Source organism: Rhinopithecus bieti, unplaced genomic scaffold (genome assembly GCF_001698545.2).
Source record: "Rhinopithecus bieti isolate Rb0 unplaced genomic scaffold, ASM169854v2 scaffold_13029, whole genome shotgun sequence".
Lineage (NCBI taxonomy): Eukaryota > Metazoa > Chordata > Mammalia > Primates > Cercopithecidae > Rhinopithecus > Rhinopithecus bieti.
Genome location: NW_016807982.1, coordinates 881,349 through 899,403, shown reverse-complemented (window position 1 = coordinate 899,403; position 18,055 = coordinate 881,349). Strand labels below are relative to the sequence as shown.

At 51.4% G+C, this 18,055-nt stretch overlaps 3 protein-coding genes across 11 annotated transcripts in view; 2 read left to right on the top strand and 1 right to left on the bottom strand.

The window, feature by feature from the left end:
* PHC2 (polyhomeotic homolog 2) overlaps positions 1–3,803 on the top strand; it is a 115,897-nt gene extending 112,094 nt beyond the window's left edge. For 5 of the 9 annotated variants that reach the window (XM_017884514.1, XM_017884513.1, XM_017884518.1 and 2 more), the window contains 2 exons: positions 1,460–1,625; positions 2,404–3,803. In XM_017884514.1, coding sequence (XP_017740003.1) covers positions 1,460–1,625; positions 2,404–2,683 — 446 coding nt within the window. In that variant the 3' untranslated portion in view covers positions 2,684–3,803. The remainder of the gene's footprint in view (positions 1–1,459; positions 1,626–2,403) is intronic. The other 4 variants (XM_017884520.1, XM_017884517.1, XM_017884515.1 and 1 more) reach the window with 3 other exon arrangements.
* The window catches only part of LOC108537280 (uncharacterized), a 27,874-nt gene that overhangs the window by 9,381 nt on the left and 438 nt on the right, over positions 1–18,055 (bottom strand). The window lies entirely within an intron of this gene.
* Positions 6,321–18,055, top strand: part of A3GALT2 (alpha 1,3-galactosyltransferase 2) — a 12,803-nt gene continuing 1,068 nt past the window's right edge. Inside the window, exons 1-4 of the mRNA XM_017884523.1 lie at positions 6,321–6,343; positions 14,730–14,813; positions 15,026–15,115; positions 15,421–15,558. Of these exons, the coding sequence (XP_017740012.1) occupies positions 6,321–6,343; positions 14,730–14,813; positions 15,026–15,115; positions 15,421–15,558 (335 nt within the window). The remainder of the gene's footprint in view (positions 6,344–14,729; positions 14,814–15,025; positions 15,116–15,420; positions 15,559–18,055) is intronic.

The window sequence follows — 18,055 nt, the reverse complement described above, 5'->3', positions numbered from 1 at the left end:
CCAGCTAATTTTTTGTATTTTTAGTAGAGACGGGGTTTCACCGTGTTTGCCAGGATGGTCTCGATCTCCAGACCTTGTGATCCGCCTGCCTCGGCCTCCCAAAGTGCTGGGATTATAGGCGTGAGCCACCACACCCAGCCAGTAATTCAGTATTTCTTAAAATAATTGTCGGCCGGGCGCGGTGGCTCAAGCCTGTAATCCCAGCACTTTGGGAAGCCGAGACGGGCGGATCACGAGGTCAGGAGATCGAGACCATCCTGGCTAACACGGTGAAACCCCGTCTCTACTAAAAATACAAAAACTAGCCGGGCGAGGTGGCGGGCGCCTGTAGTCCCAGCTACTCGGGAGGCTGAGGCAGGAGAATGGCGTAAACCCGGGAGGCGGAGCTTGCAGTGAGCTGAGATCTGGCCACTGCACTCCAGTCTGGGCGACAGAGCGAGACTCCGCCTCAAAAAAAAAAAAATAAATAAAATAATTGTCAGTTTTCTGGGAATCTTGTTGGGGTCCATTCCATTAGACAAAAAATACACCCAGAATTATCTTCAAGGATAAGCTGTTTGCATTGGGATTCTTCTGAAGCTGAGCGGCAGCACGGACAGTGCCCTTCACATTCTTAGAAACCCTGCTGTTGAAAAGAGGATCTGTGAGGCGTGCCTAGAAAATCCATAGAGAGCCTTTGGATTGAATAGCTCTTTGAGGCATCATTTTAGATCTTTCTGAAGTCTTTAACAAAAAGATTTAAGTCACATCCTAAGTTTAATCTGTAGACCATGTTTTCTTGACTGTGCCCCGAATTTAATCTTTGCCTAGAAACCATTTCTTAATTTTAGCGTCATGTGCCATCTGGAGAGGCTGGGCATTTTTTTTTTTTTTTTTTTTTTGAGACGGAGTCTCGCTCTGTCACCCAGGCTGGAGTGCCGTGCCCAGATCTCAGCTCACTGCAAGCTCCGCCTCCCTGGTTTACGCCATTCTCCTGCCTCAGCCTCCTAAGTAGCTGGGACTGCATTAGCTGGGACTACAGGCGCCCACCACTCGCCCAGCTAGTTTTTTGTATTTTTTTTAGTAGAGACGGGGTTTCACCGTGTTAGCCAGGATGGTCTTGATCTCCTGACCTCGTGATCCGCCCGTCTCGGCCTCCCAAAGTGCTGGGATTACAGGCTTGAGCCACCGCACGAGGCTGTGCATTTTTAAAACCAGCAGATCCCGGTTCCTTTCTGTTGAACAGTTTTGTTTGTTTTTACCTTCTCTCTCTCCTGTTTTACTGTGAGCAGCAGTAAGAAGCCAAGCAACACCTTCCACGTTGTGTCTGAAAATCTCCTTAGCTAGACCACCCACTTCAGGAGGTACATTCAACTTACATTTCTGCCACCAACCACGTTTTTACAAAATGTTCTTTTATTTCATAATAGTGACCCTGTTTCTTCCAATCTCCACTAAGAGTTTCCTCGCTTTCCTTTAGGCCTCCCAGCAGCTTCCCCAAAGACCATGAGACTTCTACATACAGTCTCTCAAAGCACCTTAGACACTCACGCTTTCCACAAAGTCCTTCCGGCTCCTGCCTGTGGCCAGTTCCGAGGCCACACCCACATCTCTAGAGCTGTTTTATGGCAGCACTCCTTTTCCAGGTACCAGAATCTGCATTCGTTACCTATTGCCGTGGTGTAAATTACTCCAGAACTCAGTGGCTTTAAGCAGCAATCACTTGCCATCTCAATGGCCCTGTGGGTCAGGAATTGAGTGGCTCAGCTGAGCAGTCCCAGTATGAGGCTCCTGGTGTCCAGTTTCTCTTAGTCTGAAGACCTGGAAACTAAACAGAGAGGTTATCTGCTCCCTTCCACAAACCCAGTGTGAGTTTGAGGTCATATGAGGTCTCAGGGAAGACGCCATACAGGGCTGCAGTGTCTGAGGTCTGGAGCCAGAAAACCAACTTCCAGCATGGTTCACTCACACAGCGAGGTGGCCGAGGACCACCAGGGCCTTGGCTGCTCTCCAAGCGTGCCTCTCCAGAGGGTTGCTGGGGTGGCTTACTGGTAGCTGGCTTACTCTGCAGTAAACCAGACAGAAGAGTGAGGTAAGAACTGCTGTGCCCTTTATGATCTAGCCTCAGAAATCACACGCTGTCACTTCCTCAGCACCTTAGTGGACATGGGTCCACTCAGTTCACAGAGCAGGGATCTGAACACGGGCACATAGGAGGCGGCCCGGATCGTGGCTGCTGTGGGTGAGTTGCCCAGCCTCTCTCAAGCTGCAAAATAAAAACAGCAGTGCCTTCCTCAAGGCGTGGTTATGAGGACTAAAGGAGATAATGGATGCAGATAACTAGATCTAGATGACTAGGCAGTGGCTGCCAGAGGTGAACACTGGCAGCTTGGATTGACACTGTCTTTGGTGGTACCCCCTCAGGCTGCCAGGAGATAGCAGAGGAATTCCGTGCCCAGGAAATCGACGGGCAAGCCCTGCTGCTGCTCAAGGAGGACCACCTGATGAGCGCCATGAACATCAAGCTGGGGCCTGCCCTGAAGATCTACGCCCGCATCAGCATGCTCAAGGACTCCTAGGGCCGGCGGCAGCCAGGATGCTGGCCCAGGGCGCTGCCTCCCGACTGAGAAGAGCCAGACAGACATTCCTGAGGGGCCCAGAAATGGGGCCAGTTGGAGGGCAGGGGCTCTCCCTAGGGGCGTAGCTGGTGAGGAGGTCTGGGCACCTCCTCCATGGCTCTCAGGGGCCTTTCATTTCTGTGGGAGGGGCAGAGAGGTAGGTGGCACAGAAGATGGGGCTTTATGCTTGTAAATATTGATAGCACTGGCTTCCTCCAAAGTCCCAATACTCTAGCCCCGCTCTCTTCCCCTCTTTCTGTCCCCCATTTTCCAGGGGGTATATGGTCAGGGCTCCCCAACCTGAGTTGGGTTACTTCAAGGGCAGCCAGCAGGCCTGGATGGAGGCCTAGAAAGCCCTTGCCTGCCTTCCTCCCACTTCTTTCTCCAGGCCTGGTTAACTCTTCCGTTGTCAGCTTCTCCCCCTTCAGCCTGTTTCTGCAGCAGCCAGGGTTCTCCCCACTACACCCTCTGCAGGTGGAGAGAGAGAAGCTGGGCCCCGCCGGGCCGTGCCTGCTGGCACAGACGCCTTAACGCTGTGTGTATGACTGTGTGACTGTGTGGGAGCCTGGACTGACAGATAGGCCAAGGGCTACTCTCTGGCATCTCCAGGTGTTTTGTAGCAAACAGCCACTTAGTGCTTTGTCCTGGACTCCACTCAGCCTCAGGATGGGGAATAGCCAAGAAGGGCAGCCTCAGTGCAGAGGCAAGGTCAGAAAGAGACGGCGCTTCAGTTTCCTTTCCAGACACCCCTCCCCGCACTGTGAAGTTCCGCTGACTGCCCTCCTGGTTCACAAAGAGCATTAAGAAAGCTGCGGTGGTCTGAGCAACATAGCTCAGAGGGCTGAGCCTCCTGGCCTGCCTGCCTGCCCGCCCGCCCACCCTGGGAGTCCCAGTGGTGGGGCCCGGAGAACTTCTAAGGGGAGAGAACAGCTGGAGTTTCTGTTGATGTGAGGAAGGCAGCTCTTGGCCTCCCACTCCCACACTTCTTTGCCCATAAAACTTCCTAGCAGCAGTTTGAGCTACCTGAGGAGGAGGCAGGGCAGGAAGGGCGAGGGCCTGCCTCTGACCTGCCGTGTCCTTTGCAGGAAGGAGGTAGGCACCTTTCTGAGCTTATTCTATTCCCCACCCACGCCCCCAGGCAGGGTTGGAAATGAAGGACTTTTTTAACCTTTGTTTTGTTTTTTAAAATAAATCTGTAAAATCTGTCTCTTTGGTGCCTTTCTCCCCTAGGAATGCCTGTCTCTGGGCCCAAATGGCTACTTTTCACCCATATGGAGACGGGTCGGTCCCTGGGCTGGGGAAGGGACCTTAAGTGGACAGCATATCCTCCACACTTTTCTGGGGCTGGGTCATTTGAGGGTGCCCTCAGCTGCAGTTCACATGGGTAGATACCAGCTTTCTTCACATGGTGTCCCTTGGAGAAGATCCAGAAGCCCTTTCTGCTCTGTGTCCCTATACCTGCCATTCCCACTTGGGAGATGACTGTTGGGCTAGCAACCTCTAGACACCTGGGACACAACCCAGACTCTCCCATCTTCCAGCACACACCTGTGGATAGAGCTGCACAGCACCCAGAATAGCCTTGGGATGGCTTTGGTTCACTAAGCACTTTTGCATGCTCAAATAGAAAATGATTAGGGCAGAGAGGAGGCATCTAAGCCTTGAATAAAGAAAGAGAAAGGGCATTCCAGACCAAGGCAGTAAGTGCAAAGGCACAAGCATGAATGTGGAAGTGCAAATGAGGGGCAGGTGAGCTGGCTGGACTAGACGTGTGTGCTGCTATGTTAGCCTATGTTGACCACATGCCTCTGAACCAGGCACTGTGTTAGCAATGAGACGGGGGTGAAGCACAGAATAACCACGTGCCCTCTTGGGTGGAGTGAAATCTACCCCACATCTATGGGGGGAAGGGAAAAAGGGCAGCTTGGCCTCACTGCTCCTCCCCTTCATCAGGTTTTCCTTAAGGGACCATTTCCACCTGTTAAAAATTTAGGTTATGGCTGCTCACATCTGTAAACCCAGCACTTTGGGGAGGCCGAGGTGGGAGGATTGCTTGAGGCCAGGAGTTTGAGACCAACCTGGGCAACATAGGGAGACCTCATATCTACAAAAAGTATTAAAAAATAGGCAAGGTGGTGTGTACCTGTAATCCCAGCTATTCTGGAGGCTGAGGTCAGAGGATCGCTTCAGCCGAAGAGTTCAAGGCTGCAGTGAGCTATGATTGCACCACTGTACCCCCAACCGAGGTGACAGACAAAACTCTACTTTTAAAACAAAGCAGAGATGGGGGTGGTTTGAGGGTCAGGCCATAACCTACTGAATGACAATCTCTAAAGGATGATTACTTACTTGAAAGTAACTTTCAAGAACCAACACTCACATCTTAATAACTCCTCTGGAAAGCCTATGAAAATGTAACTTTCTTGGAGGAGAAACACACTGATTAGTTGATCCCCAGAGAGTAGAACTAGGGACTGGAAAGCCTGGTGTCCCAGGAGGCAGGGAATGGCTGGCAAGACCCTGAGCTGACAGGGGAGGAGGAGGATGCTGAGATTGGGGAGTGAGCCCTCGGGAGCCCCCAGGCAAGAACGAATGCCCCATGTGCTGCCTCCTCTCCTGTTGCTGGAGTGCAGGCCACGTGTGCAGGTGCACCACTGGCCTATAGGACTCTGGGCAGTTCTTTTCACTTTCTGGACCTTAATTTTCCCTTTATGGAAGAAAATGGAAACCAGGCCCCACCTGAGTTAGTTATGTGTGTAGCAAAGAGGAAGGGAACCAAACCTACTTCTTAAAGATGTGGTGAATTTGATTCACACCAGTAAGTATCCATCTTCTTGAGATGAAAAGCTCCAACCTACTGCAAGTTTGCAGGACACACCTGCAATAGGCATTTGCTATTCCTGTTGTTTACACTTTACACTGAATTTCACAAACCTATTTCCATCATGATCCACAATTTAAAGAAATATTTCCCAACCTCATATACACACTTCAATATCTATCAACTGAAACAAACATTTCATGAAACAAAACCTACCCTTATGTACAATACAGAATATTTTCTTTTCTATTGTATTCCTTTCATATTTTTAAAATCTTGGTCATGACCCACTGAACTCATTACACGACCCTCAGATAGGTCACAACTCGAACTTTAAAAAGCACTGCCCAGAGTAAATCACAACGGTTCGACATCCAGGATCTTACGTGGTTCTCTCCTGGGTGACTGGTGTACATACACCATTCTACTAAGAAGGTAAAGGGCTCCACTAGGTGAACTGTTCAAGGTCACAGGTGCCGAGTGCCCTTCAGATCTGGCTGAGGTTCCGTGCAGAATAGGGCCTTTCCTGGGTGCAAACACCATACCTTGATCCCCAGCCACTCCCAAGAACCAAAGACACTTCCCCTGTGGAGGGAAGAGGAGTCTGTACAAAATGACAGAGCCTCCAGCCAACCAGAACTGGCCTACTCAGACCCACCCTCTTCCAGGTGATTGGTCCCAAAAGGGTTGCCAGCCCCACTCCACCTTGGGGCCAGCTTCCCCCAAAAGGTCGCACCCCTGGCAGGTCCCTCCCAGGCAGTCCATCCTGACTGCTCCTGTGAGTGCAACTCCTGAGGTAAAGGGGGAGAAGCTGCTTGGTCCAGGTCTCCAGGAACAGGCCATTTCTTCCCCGGCTCTGAGCTGGGAAAGTCTGCTCCAGGCCATCCTACCTACTTCCCCATATGGCTCTCAAGGAGGGACTCAGGTGAGTGGGGACAATGGTGTGGAGAGGAAGAAAGCCTGGGTTCAGCTGAGCTAAGAGGGATCCAGTCTGATGGCTAAAACAGTACCAAGGAGAGGCACCAGAGCCAGCCCGGGAATACCAGCTGAGGCCTCCGGTCCTGGGGAAAGGTGACTCCAAGAGGGGACATTGCCCCAGGAGAAGAAAGACAATCCGTGTGCATGGACACAGGGGTGGGGAAGGCTGTATTCTGCAAGATTTTGTAGCCAATGAAAAGCTGGACTCCCCTTGCTTCCCTTAACTCCAAACCCCCTTAGCAAGCTGGAAAGCAGAGACCCGGGCTACATTCCCTCCCCAACTATAACTGAGGGCTCCCTCTATCTCCACTAGGACTGATAGTCCAGGACTAGGAACCTGTGCCCCCTTAAGACCTAATGGCTGATCTTTAACCCTTTCTTGAAGCCAAGGAGAGTGGGCAACAGGGCACAGGGTGGAGCTTGAGGGACCACCTTCTGCAGGTAGAATCTGAACAAGAAATATGGAGGAGTGGGCTGGTCAGGGGCCTCCACAGACTATGGGTTCCCAAGCTGGGGCACAGGAGGGGCAGGAGGAGCTGGGGTCCCACCCAGTCCTGGGTCTCAGCACCCTTCCAGGCCTGACCACAGGAGTTCACAAGACCAACTCTGCCTTTGTGCCCTGGCTGAGGCCCAGAGCCCAGAATAAGCATCGGTTTGCTCTTCCCTGGTTGGGAGGAGGCTGGTGAAGAGGGTGGGACAGCCACAGAGGGGGAGAAAGCCCTCCAGCCTTTTCCTGCTCCTGTAGTACTTTACGCAGTACCTCACATACCTCCCACAGTGCACCTCCAGAGGCAGCCTTGCCAGCTCCCAGTACAGGGTTTGACCAGGCTTCTTGGAGTTGGAGGAGCCCAGCTGCAGCCAACCATCCAGGAGCTCAGACGAGCTGAACAGAGTGGGAAGGGAAGCAGCCAAGCCCACAGGGAGAAATAACAGGGCTGAGAACCTTGTGAGATGAGCCTCAGGGTTGAGCTAGGCCCAGGTCAAATAGAGCCCAAATGCCATGCTGGAAGCTCTGGCTGGGGAATCCGACAGTTCTACTCAAAGCCCAAGCCCACACCTTACCCCCTGTGCAAATGCCTTGGTAAAAGTATAAACAACAGAAACGGCAAATGCCTATTGAAGGTGCGCCCTGAAAACTTGCAGTAGGCTTTTCACCTAAAGAACACGGATACTGGCCGGGCGCGGTGGCTCAAGTCTGTAATCCCAGCACTTTAGGAGGCCCAGACGGGCGGATCACGAGGTCAGGAGATCGAGACCATCCTGGCTAACACGGTGAAACCCCGTCTCTACTAAAATACAAAACTAGCCGGGCGAGGTGGTGGGCGCCTGTAGTCCCAGCTACTCGGGAGGCTGAGGCAGGAGAATGGCGTGAACCCGGGAGGCAGAGCTTGCAGTGAGCTGAGATCCGGCCACTGTACTCCAGCCTGGGCGACAGAGCAAGACTCTGTCTCAAAAAAAAAAAAAAAAAGAACACGGATACTTACTGGAGGAGAAACAAACTGATTAGTTGATCCCCAGAGGGTAGAACTAGGGAATGGAAAGCCTGGTGTCCCAGAAGGCAGGGAATGGCTGGCAGGACCCTGAGCTGACAGGGAGCCCCTAGGCAAGAACGAACGTCCCATGTGCTGCCTCCTCTCCTGCTGCTGGAGTGCAGGCCACGTGTGCAGGTGCACCACTGGCCTACAGGACTCTGGGTAGTTCTTTTCACTTTCTGGACCTTAATTTTCCCTTTATGGAAGAAAATGAAAACCAGGCCCCACCTGAGTTAGTATGTGTATAGCACAGAGGGAGGGAACCAAACCTACTCCTAAAAGAAGATGTGGTGCATCTGATTCACACAAATGAGGCCACCCAGCCTTGCAGAGGTGAGATGTCACTGAGATCCGCTCCAGGCCTCTGTGTGTCCTCTCTCACACAGTGACCCTGGCCCAGCCCCCTTGCTAAGTGCTGCCCTCAGGTATTGTGTGTGCCCTGGACAGCGGTGTTCACCTGGCTGTCCCGACTCAGTGCTTCTCAAGTTGCAGTTTGCATTTCCTTGATCTTGCCTTCTATGTTCTCGGCGGTTGATCCCAGTGACCCAAATGGACCCCTGCTTTCTCCCCTGAGCAACTGCAACCCTAAGCCAGTGAATTAACCTTTCTAAGCCTCAGTTTCCTCATGTGTAAAGTAGAGATAAGTACAGCATCTCCTTCAAGGGGCTGTGGTGTGCCTTTAACAGGACAGGCACAAAATACATTTGGCCAAGTATCCGTCTCAGTAAGTGTCTGGCATTATGCATAAGGAGTGCAGACTTAATCCTGAAGAAAATGGAGTTTTCAGCAAAGGAGTACCAGTTCACTTGGAAGAGAGAATGAACACAAATAACTCATTCATTGTTTCATTCATTTGCTGAACAAATACTTATCAATAGCATGAATTATAAGGCAGGCTCTGGGATTTGGCACCAGGAATATAAAGGCTGGCAAAACAGAGAAACTTCGAGCCTAGTGGGGCAGACAGTCCCTAGCATCGCTTGGCAGGTACTAGAGGAGAGGTCTGGGAAATGGACAGAGGCACAACCTGGGGGAGGGACCTAAGAGGAGGAGATGTCAAGGCCGATTTCAGACAGGAGGAAGCTGGGTGCTGAGGAATGATGCAGAACTTGTTAGCTGATGGGAGGAAGAGAGCAATCAGAGTGGAATACAGAGGTGCGGAAGCCTAGGAGACTTCATGGTGAAGAGTAAAAGATGGAAACAGGGTCAAGAGACTGTTATAGGAATCCAGATTAGAAACAAGGAGGCATGAATAGGACAGTGAGAGAGGCCAGGAGGGGAGTTTTGGGCACTAGGGAGGAGGCAAAAGCAACAACTTGGCTGTCAGGAGAGAAAGCAAGGGTCCCACTTGGCTCACTGGGATCAATCGCTGAGAACACAGGATGGGGAGAGTGAATGGGAGGATGGGGGAAGAGTGAGTGGGGGGACGGAGGACAGTGAGTGGGAGCACCCACAGGGTTTGCTGATGGACTGCATGTGGGGAATTAAATTATTTGTAACAACACTTTTATTTAACCCAGCACATCCAAATTTACACCTGTTTCACTGTTTTAATGTGGCTACTAGAAATGTTTAAATTACATATGTGGCTCACATTATACTTCCACTGGATGATGCTATTCCAGATCTCTTCCTACACATCATGAAAGATGCGGCCATACATGACTGCAAAGGCTCGGGTACACAGGCACAGGTGCTACGCCCTGCCAGAAGCAAGGTCTACCTCTTCATATTAGTTGTTCCTTTCTTTTCGCCTTAACACATTAGGGTCTCTTTTCCAGAGAGTACATATAAATCTACCTCACCCTTTTCAATAGCCATGTTGATCTCCATTATACAAGTTGAGTACCCCTCATCCAAAAATCTGAAATCCTATACCCTCTAAAATCCAAAACTTTTTGAGCACCGACAGGACATTCAAAGGAAATGCTCCCACTGGAGCATTCTGAATTTCAGATTTCCAGATTAGGGATACTTAGTCAGTAAATACAATGCAAATATTCAAAACTCCAAAAAAGTCTAAAATCCAAAACTCTTTTGGTACAAACTTTTGGATAAAGGTAACACACCTGTATAGATATGCCTAATTCATTCGTCCAGTTCCCCACTAACGAACCCTGAGGTTGTTGCATTAGTTTGCTTTTTCAGAGAAGGCTACAGGAACATCCTGGGACTAGTCACCGCAGAGTCTCCATTCCTAGCTGCAGGCAAGCTGGCCAGGGGCTGTGGGCACTGACAGTGTTACGGCGGAGGGGCTGGACTTGGAAGGCTTCTCAGGCATGGTTAAGAGATGTGGACGGTGTACTGCAGTCAGCAAGAAGCCACAAAATAACCTAAATTTTGTGTGTGTGTAAATTGCTAACTTTGAATTTTTCCTTCATTAAAGAAGCAACATACTGTAAATACATTAAAGACAATTACAGAGAAAATAAGACACTAATTTCATTGCACATTCTTCCTTTTAGTCTTATTTTCTGGTGCATGTTTTTATTCTTGCTAATTGTAATCAGAGTGCACATCAATTTTAGATCCTGCTTTCTTCCTTTAATGTTCCTGTGTGGGAATTTTTCTATATGACTGCAGAGTCTTCCTAACACATTTATTTAGCCAGTCCCTTCGGCTGGACACTAGAGCCTTCTTCAGTTGTATTTGAGCAGCTCAGATAATGCCTCTCCCTGTGACCCAAAACGCCTTCTCCATGGGTGTTTTCCAGGCAGCATTCGACCAAGCTCAAGTCTTGCTTGTGTAAGGGAAACAAGCACGCACCCATTAATACAACCACCCTGTGCCCTCCAGTTGCCACCCCATCTCTTTCCTCCTTACAGCCCGACTTCTGGAAAGACAGCCCCACTCCCACCCAACCCATGTGCCTGTCCCTAAGTCCTCTACCTGCTCAGTCTTCCTCCCACTCCCACCTCGGCCCTGGCCTCCTCTCCCTCTGTCCTCTCTCCCTCTCCTCCATGACATCCCTGCCCTCCTGGTAAATCCCAGAACTTTCTCCTGAGCCTGCCTGCCTTCTGGGCTCCAGCTCCCTTCCTCCAACCAGACAACCAGGCATCTTCTCCTTTCTGGTCCCCCAGCCCCGTCCCTCCAATCCATGGCCAAGTCTTGCCCATGTGCCCTCCTCGACACCCCCTCACCACCTATTCCTCTCCATCCAGCTGCCAACTCCCTGGTGTTGCCCCTAATACCTCCCAGGGGCTGGCACCTAACTCATCTTCCTGCCTCCAGCAGTCTCCTCCCTGCCACCTCACCATGGCCAGGCTCCAGATTGCAGCTGGACTACTTCAGGGTTTGTGGAGGTTTTCTTTTTTCAAATAAAAATCTGACTGATTCACTCCCAGAGGAAATACCTTTCAGGGCTCCCCATGACCCTCAAGATGAAGTCCAATTCCCCGGGCCTAAAATGTGGGCCCCGGGTGACTTGGCCCCAGCTCACCTCTGCAGCCTCATCCCTCCCTTCTCATCTGCTACTACCCTCCACCCTGCAGTTCCACAGACATTCCAGGAGTGAGGCTTCCTCACTTTTGCACACTGTTGTTTCTTTTCCATGGACCTCTCTTCCCCTTCCACGCCTTCTTCACCTGAAGAACTTCTATTAATAATTTTTTAGGTCCTAGCTTAGAAGTCAACTCTTCCTCCAGGAGGCCCCAACGACCTCTTCATCTACCAAGGCTCAGGTGCTACCCTCCAATTTGCCTCACAGCACCCGGCATTGCTCCCAATCACAGCATTCATTGTGCCGTGTTCCACACATCTGTCTTCAGTCTGTCATGTGATCCACTCCCTCACTCCCTCACCCACCACACCCACATCTTCCTGCCTCCACACCCTGAAGACAGGGTCTGTGTCCCGTTCCCCTCTGAATCCCTGACTTAGCACAGTGTTCGATGCTGAGCTTGTGTCCAATAAATAGATGTTGAATGCACGACTTAACAGAAACTGATGAACATCTTTACGCATAAACTTTTCTCATTCTGAAGATTATCTCCTTTGAACAGATTCCCAGAAGCTGGGAATTACTGAATCAAAGTGGATGAATATTGAACACTTTCAATTCCCATAGCTAAGTAGCTTTCCAAAAGGCTGTGGCAATTTACACTCCCACCAGAAAGTGTAACAGCGCCGATCTCACTGCATTCTTGCAGCTTAGCTATTCCCATTATGCCTTTTATTTTTTAAATCAAGACAGAGTCTACCTCTGTGACCCAGGCTGGAGTCCAGTGGCATGATCATAGCTCACTGTAACCTGTAACTCCTGGGCTCAAGCGATCTTCCTGCCTCAGCCTCCTGAATAGCTGGAACTACAGGTGCATACCATCTGGCTAATTTTTTTTGTTTTGTGTTTGTTTTTTTGAGACAAGGTCTTGCTCTGTCACCAGGCTGGACTGCAGTGGCACAATCTCAGCTCACTGCAACCTCCGCCTCCCAAGTTCAAGCGATTCTCCTGCCTCACCCACCTAAGTAGCTGGGACTACAGATGTGCGCCACCATGGCCAGTTAATTTTTGTATTTTTAGTAGGGACGGGGTTTCCCCATGTTGGCCAGGATGGTCTCGATCTCTTGACCTCGTGATCCACTCGCTTGGCCTCCCAAAGTGCTGGGATTACAGGCATGAGCCACTGCGCCCAACTCTGGCTAATTTTTTAATTTTTTGCAGAGGCAGGGTCTTGCTCTGTTGCCCAGGCTGATCTCAAACTCCTGGCCTCAAGCAATTCTCCTGCCTTGACCTCCCAAAACACTGGGATTACATGCACAAGCCCCTCCCAGCCCCATTATATCTTTTTTTTAAAGTGCTCGTTTTTTAGGCAAAACATACCACCTTGTTCTAATTTGTATATCTTTGATTACCAGTGAGAGTGAACATTTTTCCATATATTTGCCTACTAAATGCACTTCTTCTTTGAGGATTTACCTGTTTGTGTGACGTGGAAACTGTTAAGGCAGGTTGACTTGTTATGAGATGACTCTGGGGCTGTGGAGGAAGTGACCAGGAGCATGAAGAGTGTTGCTGCAATGATCCCGTGACAGAGGAGCAGGCCAGGGTCACTGTGGGGCACGGGGAAGAGCAGGAGGAGCAGAGATCAAGGAGACCAGGTCAACCTGGGACTGAAAGCAGACAGCAGGTGCAGAGCAGGAGGGGTCAGGGTGCACCCAGGTTTCTGGCTTGGCGCAGTGAACTGGAGGAGGGGCTGTGCTCGGAGACAGTGCCCAGGTGGATCCACACACCTGCAAGGCAGTTCGCAGCACTCTTTACTAGACACACCTGCTAAGGAACGGTTACGTGGGGGCAGCAGGAGAGGCGGGGCAGGAGGGTCTGAGGTTGGCAGGCTTCTTGAAACAGACCAGGGGAGCCAGGTTTTGAAAGGATTTGTAGGCCAGGCATGGTGGCTCATGCCTGAAATCCTAGCACTTTGGGAGGCCAAGGCGGGTAGATCACCTGAGGTCAGGAGTTTGAGACCAGCCTGGCCAACATGGCGAAGCCACATCTCTACTAAAAATACAAAAATTAGCCAGGCAAGGAGGTGGACACCTGTAATCCCAGCTATTCGGGAGGCTGAGGAAGGAGAATCACTTGAACCCAGGAGGCAGAGGTTGCAGTGAGCTGAGATTGTGCCATTGCACGCTAGCCTGGGCTACAGAGTGAGACTCTGTCTCAAAAAAAAAAAAAAAAAAAAAAAGGGAGGAAGGAAGGACGGATGGGAGTGGAGTGAGAAGGCTGCCCAGGAGATGATCCGGGTGTGTTCAGGAAGAATGGTCATCACTAGCTAAAGCTGAGTGAACTATCGCAACATGAGAGACCTTGTTCTCATCAATTAGCTTGTGTGAAGGCAATGACAGCCCTAAGGCAGGTGTTATTACCCCATCCTATAGATGAGACTGATGTGCAGAGGACCAGACCTTGCCCCAGGGTCACACAGCTAATGAGTAGTGGAGCTGGGATTCGAACCCAGGGCTCTGGCCCCTGTGTCTGTGCTCCTTACTGAGTGGCTGCAGTTGCCCTAGATATGTGAGTACTCAGGAAGGTGGGAGGACAGTGGAGTGAGCTCCCCAGAAGGAGCTTATTAAGATTCTCGGCATTTGGGGCCCTTCCTGGAAAACAATGAACTGTCGACAAATCCCAAAGCCCACCTCTTTTGAGCCAGGAAGTGGGCTGCTGAGCTCTTCTTGGAGGAGTTCACCTGGCCTGGTGACTGCAGCCACCACAGACACCTGGTCTCTGACCACAGCCAGCCCAGTAACTCTTCTCTAAGTCCCAGACAGCTCTTAACTCCCAGTGACTGACACAGGAAGATTGTTTGAGCCAAGGTGGAGACAAGCCTGGGCAACATAGCAAGACCCCATCTCTTAAAAAAAAAAAATTAGGTGTCTATAGTCCCAGCTACACAGGAGGCTGAGGCGGGAGGATAGCTTGAGCCCAGGAGTTCAAGGCTGCAGTGAGCTGTGATCACACCACAAGACTTCAGCCTGGGTGACAGAGTGAGGCTGTCTCTTAAAAAAAAAAAAAACAAAAAAAAACACTCCCAGTCATGGAGCCACAAACACCTGTGCATCCTCTCCTGGCCTCTCCTGTCCAAGGTCAGTCCCACCTTCCACCCAAGATAAGTACCCCAACCCCTAATGTTATTATCCCCCCAACCTGCCCAAGTTCATGCCCCTGCACAAGAAACTGGTAACACTGGCTACCTTCATGCAGAGGAACTGGGTGGCCAGAAATAGGAAAGACTTTTCATGTATGTGTGCATATAAATATTTGTCTATAATATAAATGAGTTACTGATGCCCCCTTCCCGCCCCCAGGGCCTGGAAGAGAATCTTCTGGCGGCAGATCCTACTTGCACTTGGCCTCTTAGGCCTGTTTCTGTATGGCCTCCCTAAATTCAGGTACAAGCCCCTTTCCCCAGCACTTGAGGTGGGACCACAGATTCAGGTTTAAAGGGGATCTAAGTGCCTCCTTGAGGGATGGAGGGCAGAAGCTAGCTCAGCTCAAGTGTCCTTGTGAGCTCTCTCTCCTTGTAAGAAGCAAAGCCAGAGGGCTCCTGGCCAGGCTGACATGCTTCTCACGGCTGCCCCCCTCCCGCCACAACCCGCCACAGGCATCTGGAAGCCCTCATCCCCATGGGCGTCTGCCCTTCCGCCACAATGTCCCTGCTGACAGACAACTTCACAGGTGCCCTGCATCCCTGGTAAGAAGCTCCCAGCCCTCCTACTCCAAGGGCACCCCCAAACCCTATGGAGCTCTGCCCCATGTCCCTGCCCTCCACACATCTCCCACCCCAGCAGAGTCAGGCACTCTGCCACCAAGCCCGGCAGCCCCATCGGGCCACACACCTCCCGGTCCTCTGTGTTGCTCTGAGCTGGAGGCTTCCAGGGGCAGCAACTAGGTCTCATCGGTCTACGGGTCCCTAGGGCTCAGCACTGGGGAGGTGGTAGTGAACACGCACCAAGTGGGTGGATGAATGGAGCTATTTCCCATCCCTGCCCTGGCCAGGGCCCGGCCTGAAGTTCTGACCTGTACCCCCTGGGGGGCTCCCATTATTTGGGATGGCACTTTCGACCCAGATGTGGCCAAGCAAGAGGCTACACAGCAGAACCTCACCATTGGGCTGACTGTCTTTGCTGTAGGCAGGTAAGGCCTGGGAAGGGGAGCAGTGCTGTCAAAGCTGTGAGTGGGAAGGGTGTGCATGTAATGGAGGGGGCGGGGACCCTGCTCCCCTGTGCCATGGGATCCCAAAGTAAAGCGAGAAGCAAAGACAGCACTTCTTGCCCCACACCCCCAGGTGAGCACAGGACTGACCACCCTTCTCCTCCTCCCTGGTAGAGCCCACCCAACACAGGCAGCCAGGGCTGTTCTAGAACCACATCTGGAAGGGACCTGCCTAGGGGCTGGGGCTGATCCATCTGGAGACACTAGTTTTGTAGTGAGAAAATGATGGTATCTTTCAGGTGAGAGTGGTGAGAGGAGGGGAGTGTGACTGGGTAAGTAGAGGGATGATTCACTGCAGTAGGGGCCCATTGGAGGTCAGCAGCTCAGGTGCACGTACACAGGATTGCGGGGGGCAGGTGCCAAGCAAGTCTGATGAAGGGAGAGGGGCTGGGGAGCTGAAGGATTGCAAGGGAGTGAATCTGAACTGGGCAGAGGGAAGTGAAGAGAGGAAGGGGGGGTGACAAATACTGAGAAAGTGGTAGGGTCACCAGATTAGAGATTCAGTGAGGTAGGACTGTTTTGGGTTGGGGATGGTAATCACAGTAAGTGAGCTAGAAGAACGAGGTCCTTACAGCGTGGGACAGACATTGGTGAAGACCAAGTCGAGGGAGTAGCCATGGGAACAGGTGACTGGAGGGAACAGGTGACTGTGGAGGGCACAGGACAGAATCACTACAGGAAAGGAGGTCAAGAGAAGAAATGTCAGGAACACTGACCTCCCCACTACGGATGACAGGGAGTGCCTAAGCTGGGTGTCCACCTTCCTCAAGTGACACAAAGGGGACTCTTGGCTGACAGTGGCAGTCAGATCCCATAACCTAGTTTCGGGCAACTAAAAGAAGCATTTCTAAAAACGGAACTAGTGGCTTTGGGAAGGTGGTGAGAACCTCCCATTCAGGAAGAGATACTCAAAAGGATGGGGAAGGAATTTTGTCAACAGATACCCCATACAACTGTTCAAGACTCCTCGAACTCTGTCCCCCACATCCTACAAGGGAGAGAAAGCAAGGAGTGCCACTGACAGGCAAGGGGCTGAAAAGGACCAAGGGTTGACCCGTGGACCAGGTGGGCAGAACTGTTGGGCTACTTGGGCCTTGACCTCTCCCAGGGCCTTGGTGCTCCCACTTCCATCACCCATGCTGACTAGGGCATTCCTGCCCCAGCCCTAGGGGTCAATGTCAAGGTACAGAAAAATCTGGGATACTGAGGTCCTGAGCTCCAAGATTCTGAGTCCAACACTCCTAGATGTGAGATTGCCTAAGTCTCTGATTCCCATTTCCCAGTCACCAGGAATAGAGCAAGTGCAAGTAAAGGTACAGGTTCTAGGGCCACGCTGGGTTCAAATCCTGGCTCAAGCACTTACCAATGGCACATACAAGTTTCTAACGCTCTTTAGATGAGACAATGCACATTGACTTAGAAAGCAGTGGCTGCCACATGATAAAAGTTCAAAGTATTATTAGGCACTATTACTATTATTTTAAAATCCTAGGATCCCAAGGTCTGTTCATACAATATTCCAGGTGGCCTCATTATCTATACAGTGAAAGACAGTGACTTAAAATAGCTTATTATTATAGCTCATAAAATAATTCTGTGGAAGGCCAGGCACAGTAACTTATGCCTGTAATCCCAGCACTTTGGAAGGCCGAGGCAGGTGGATCACCTGAGGTCAGGCGTTCGAGACCAGCCTGGCCAACATGGTGAAACCCCACTTCTACTAAAAATACAAAAAATCAGCCGGACATGGTGGTGGCCACTTGTAATCCCAGCTACTCGGGAGCCTGAGGCAGGAGAATCGCTTGAAGCCGGGAGGCAGAGGTTGTAGTGGGCTGAGATGGCGCCACTGCACTCCAGCCTGGGCAACAGGAGCAAAACTCTCAATAATAATAATAATTCTGTGTGTCAGTAATTCAGACAGGGTTCAGCAGGAAGGGCTCCTCTTCTCATGCTCTCAAATACCTGGGTCTCAGCTGGGAGACCAACTGCTGAAGACTGATGGGGCCACCTCAGGCTTCCTCACTCATGGCAGCACCCAAGTTCTGGGACTTTTAAATGGAGGCTCAGAGCTCTAAAGAGAGAAATGCTGCCAGTCCTCCAAAGGGCCAGTATGAGGCAGGATTGGCAGGCAATTTGCAAGCATCTTCAGTCCAACCTGCCCTGCCCCATCTAAGTTGAAAGATGCTAGGGCTGGAGGGTCTGGAGTTCAAGGCCGGGTGTGGGGAGGACCAGGCAGCACTGGTGGGGTGGGGGTAAGGTTGGGGTGGGGGTGAGGTGGGTGAGGTTGGGGTGCAGTAGGGGTGAGGTGAAGTGAGGTTGGGGTGGGGGTGGGGCGAGGTTGGGGTGGGGTGAGGGCTGGGTGGGGCGGCGGTGGGGGTGAGGCAGGGGTGAGCTTGGGTTGGGTGGGCTGAGGTAGGGG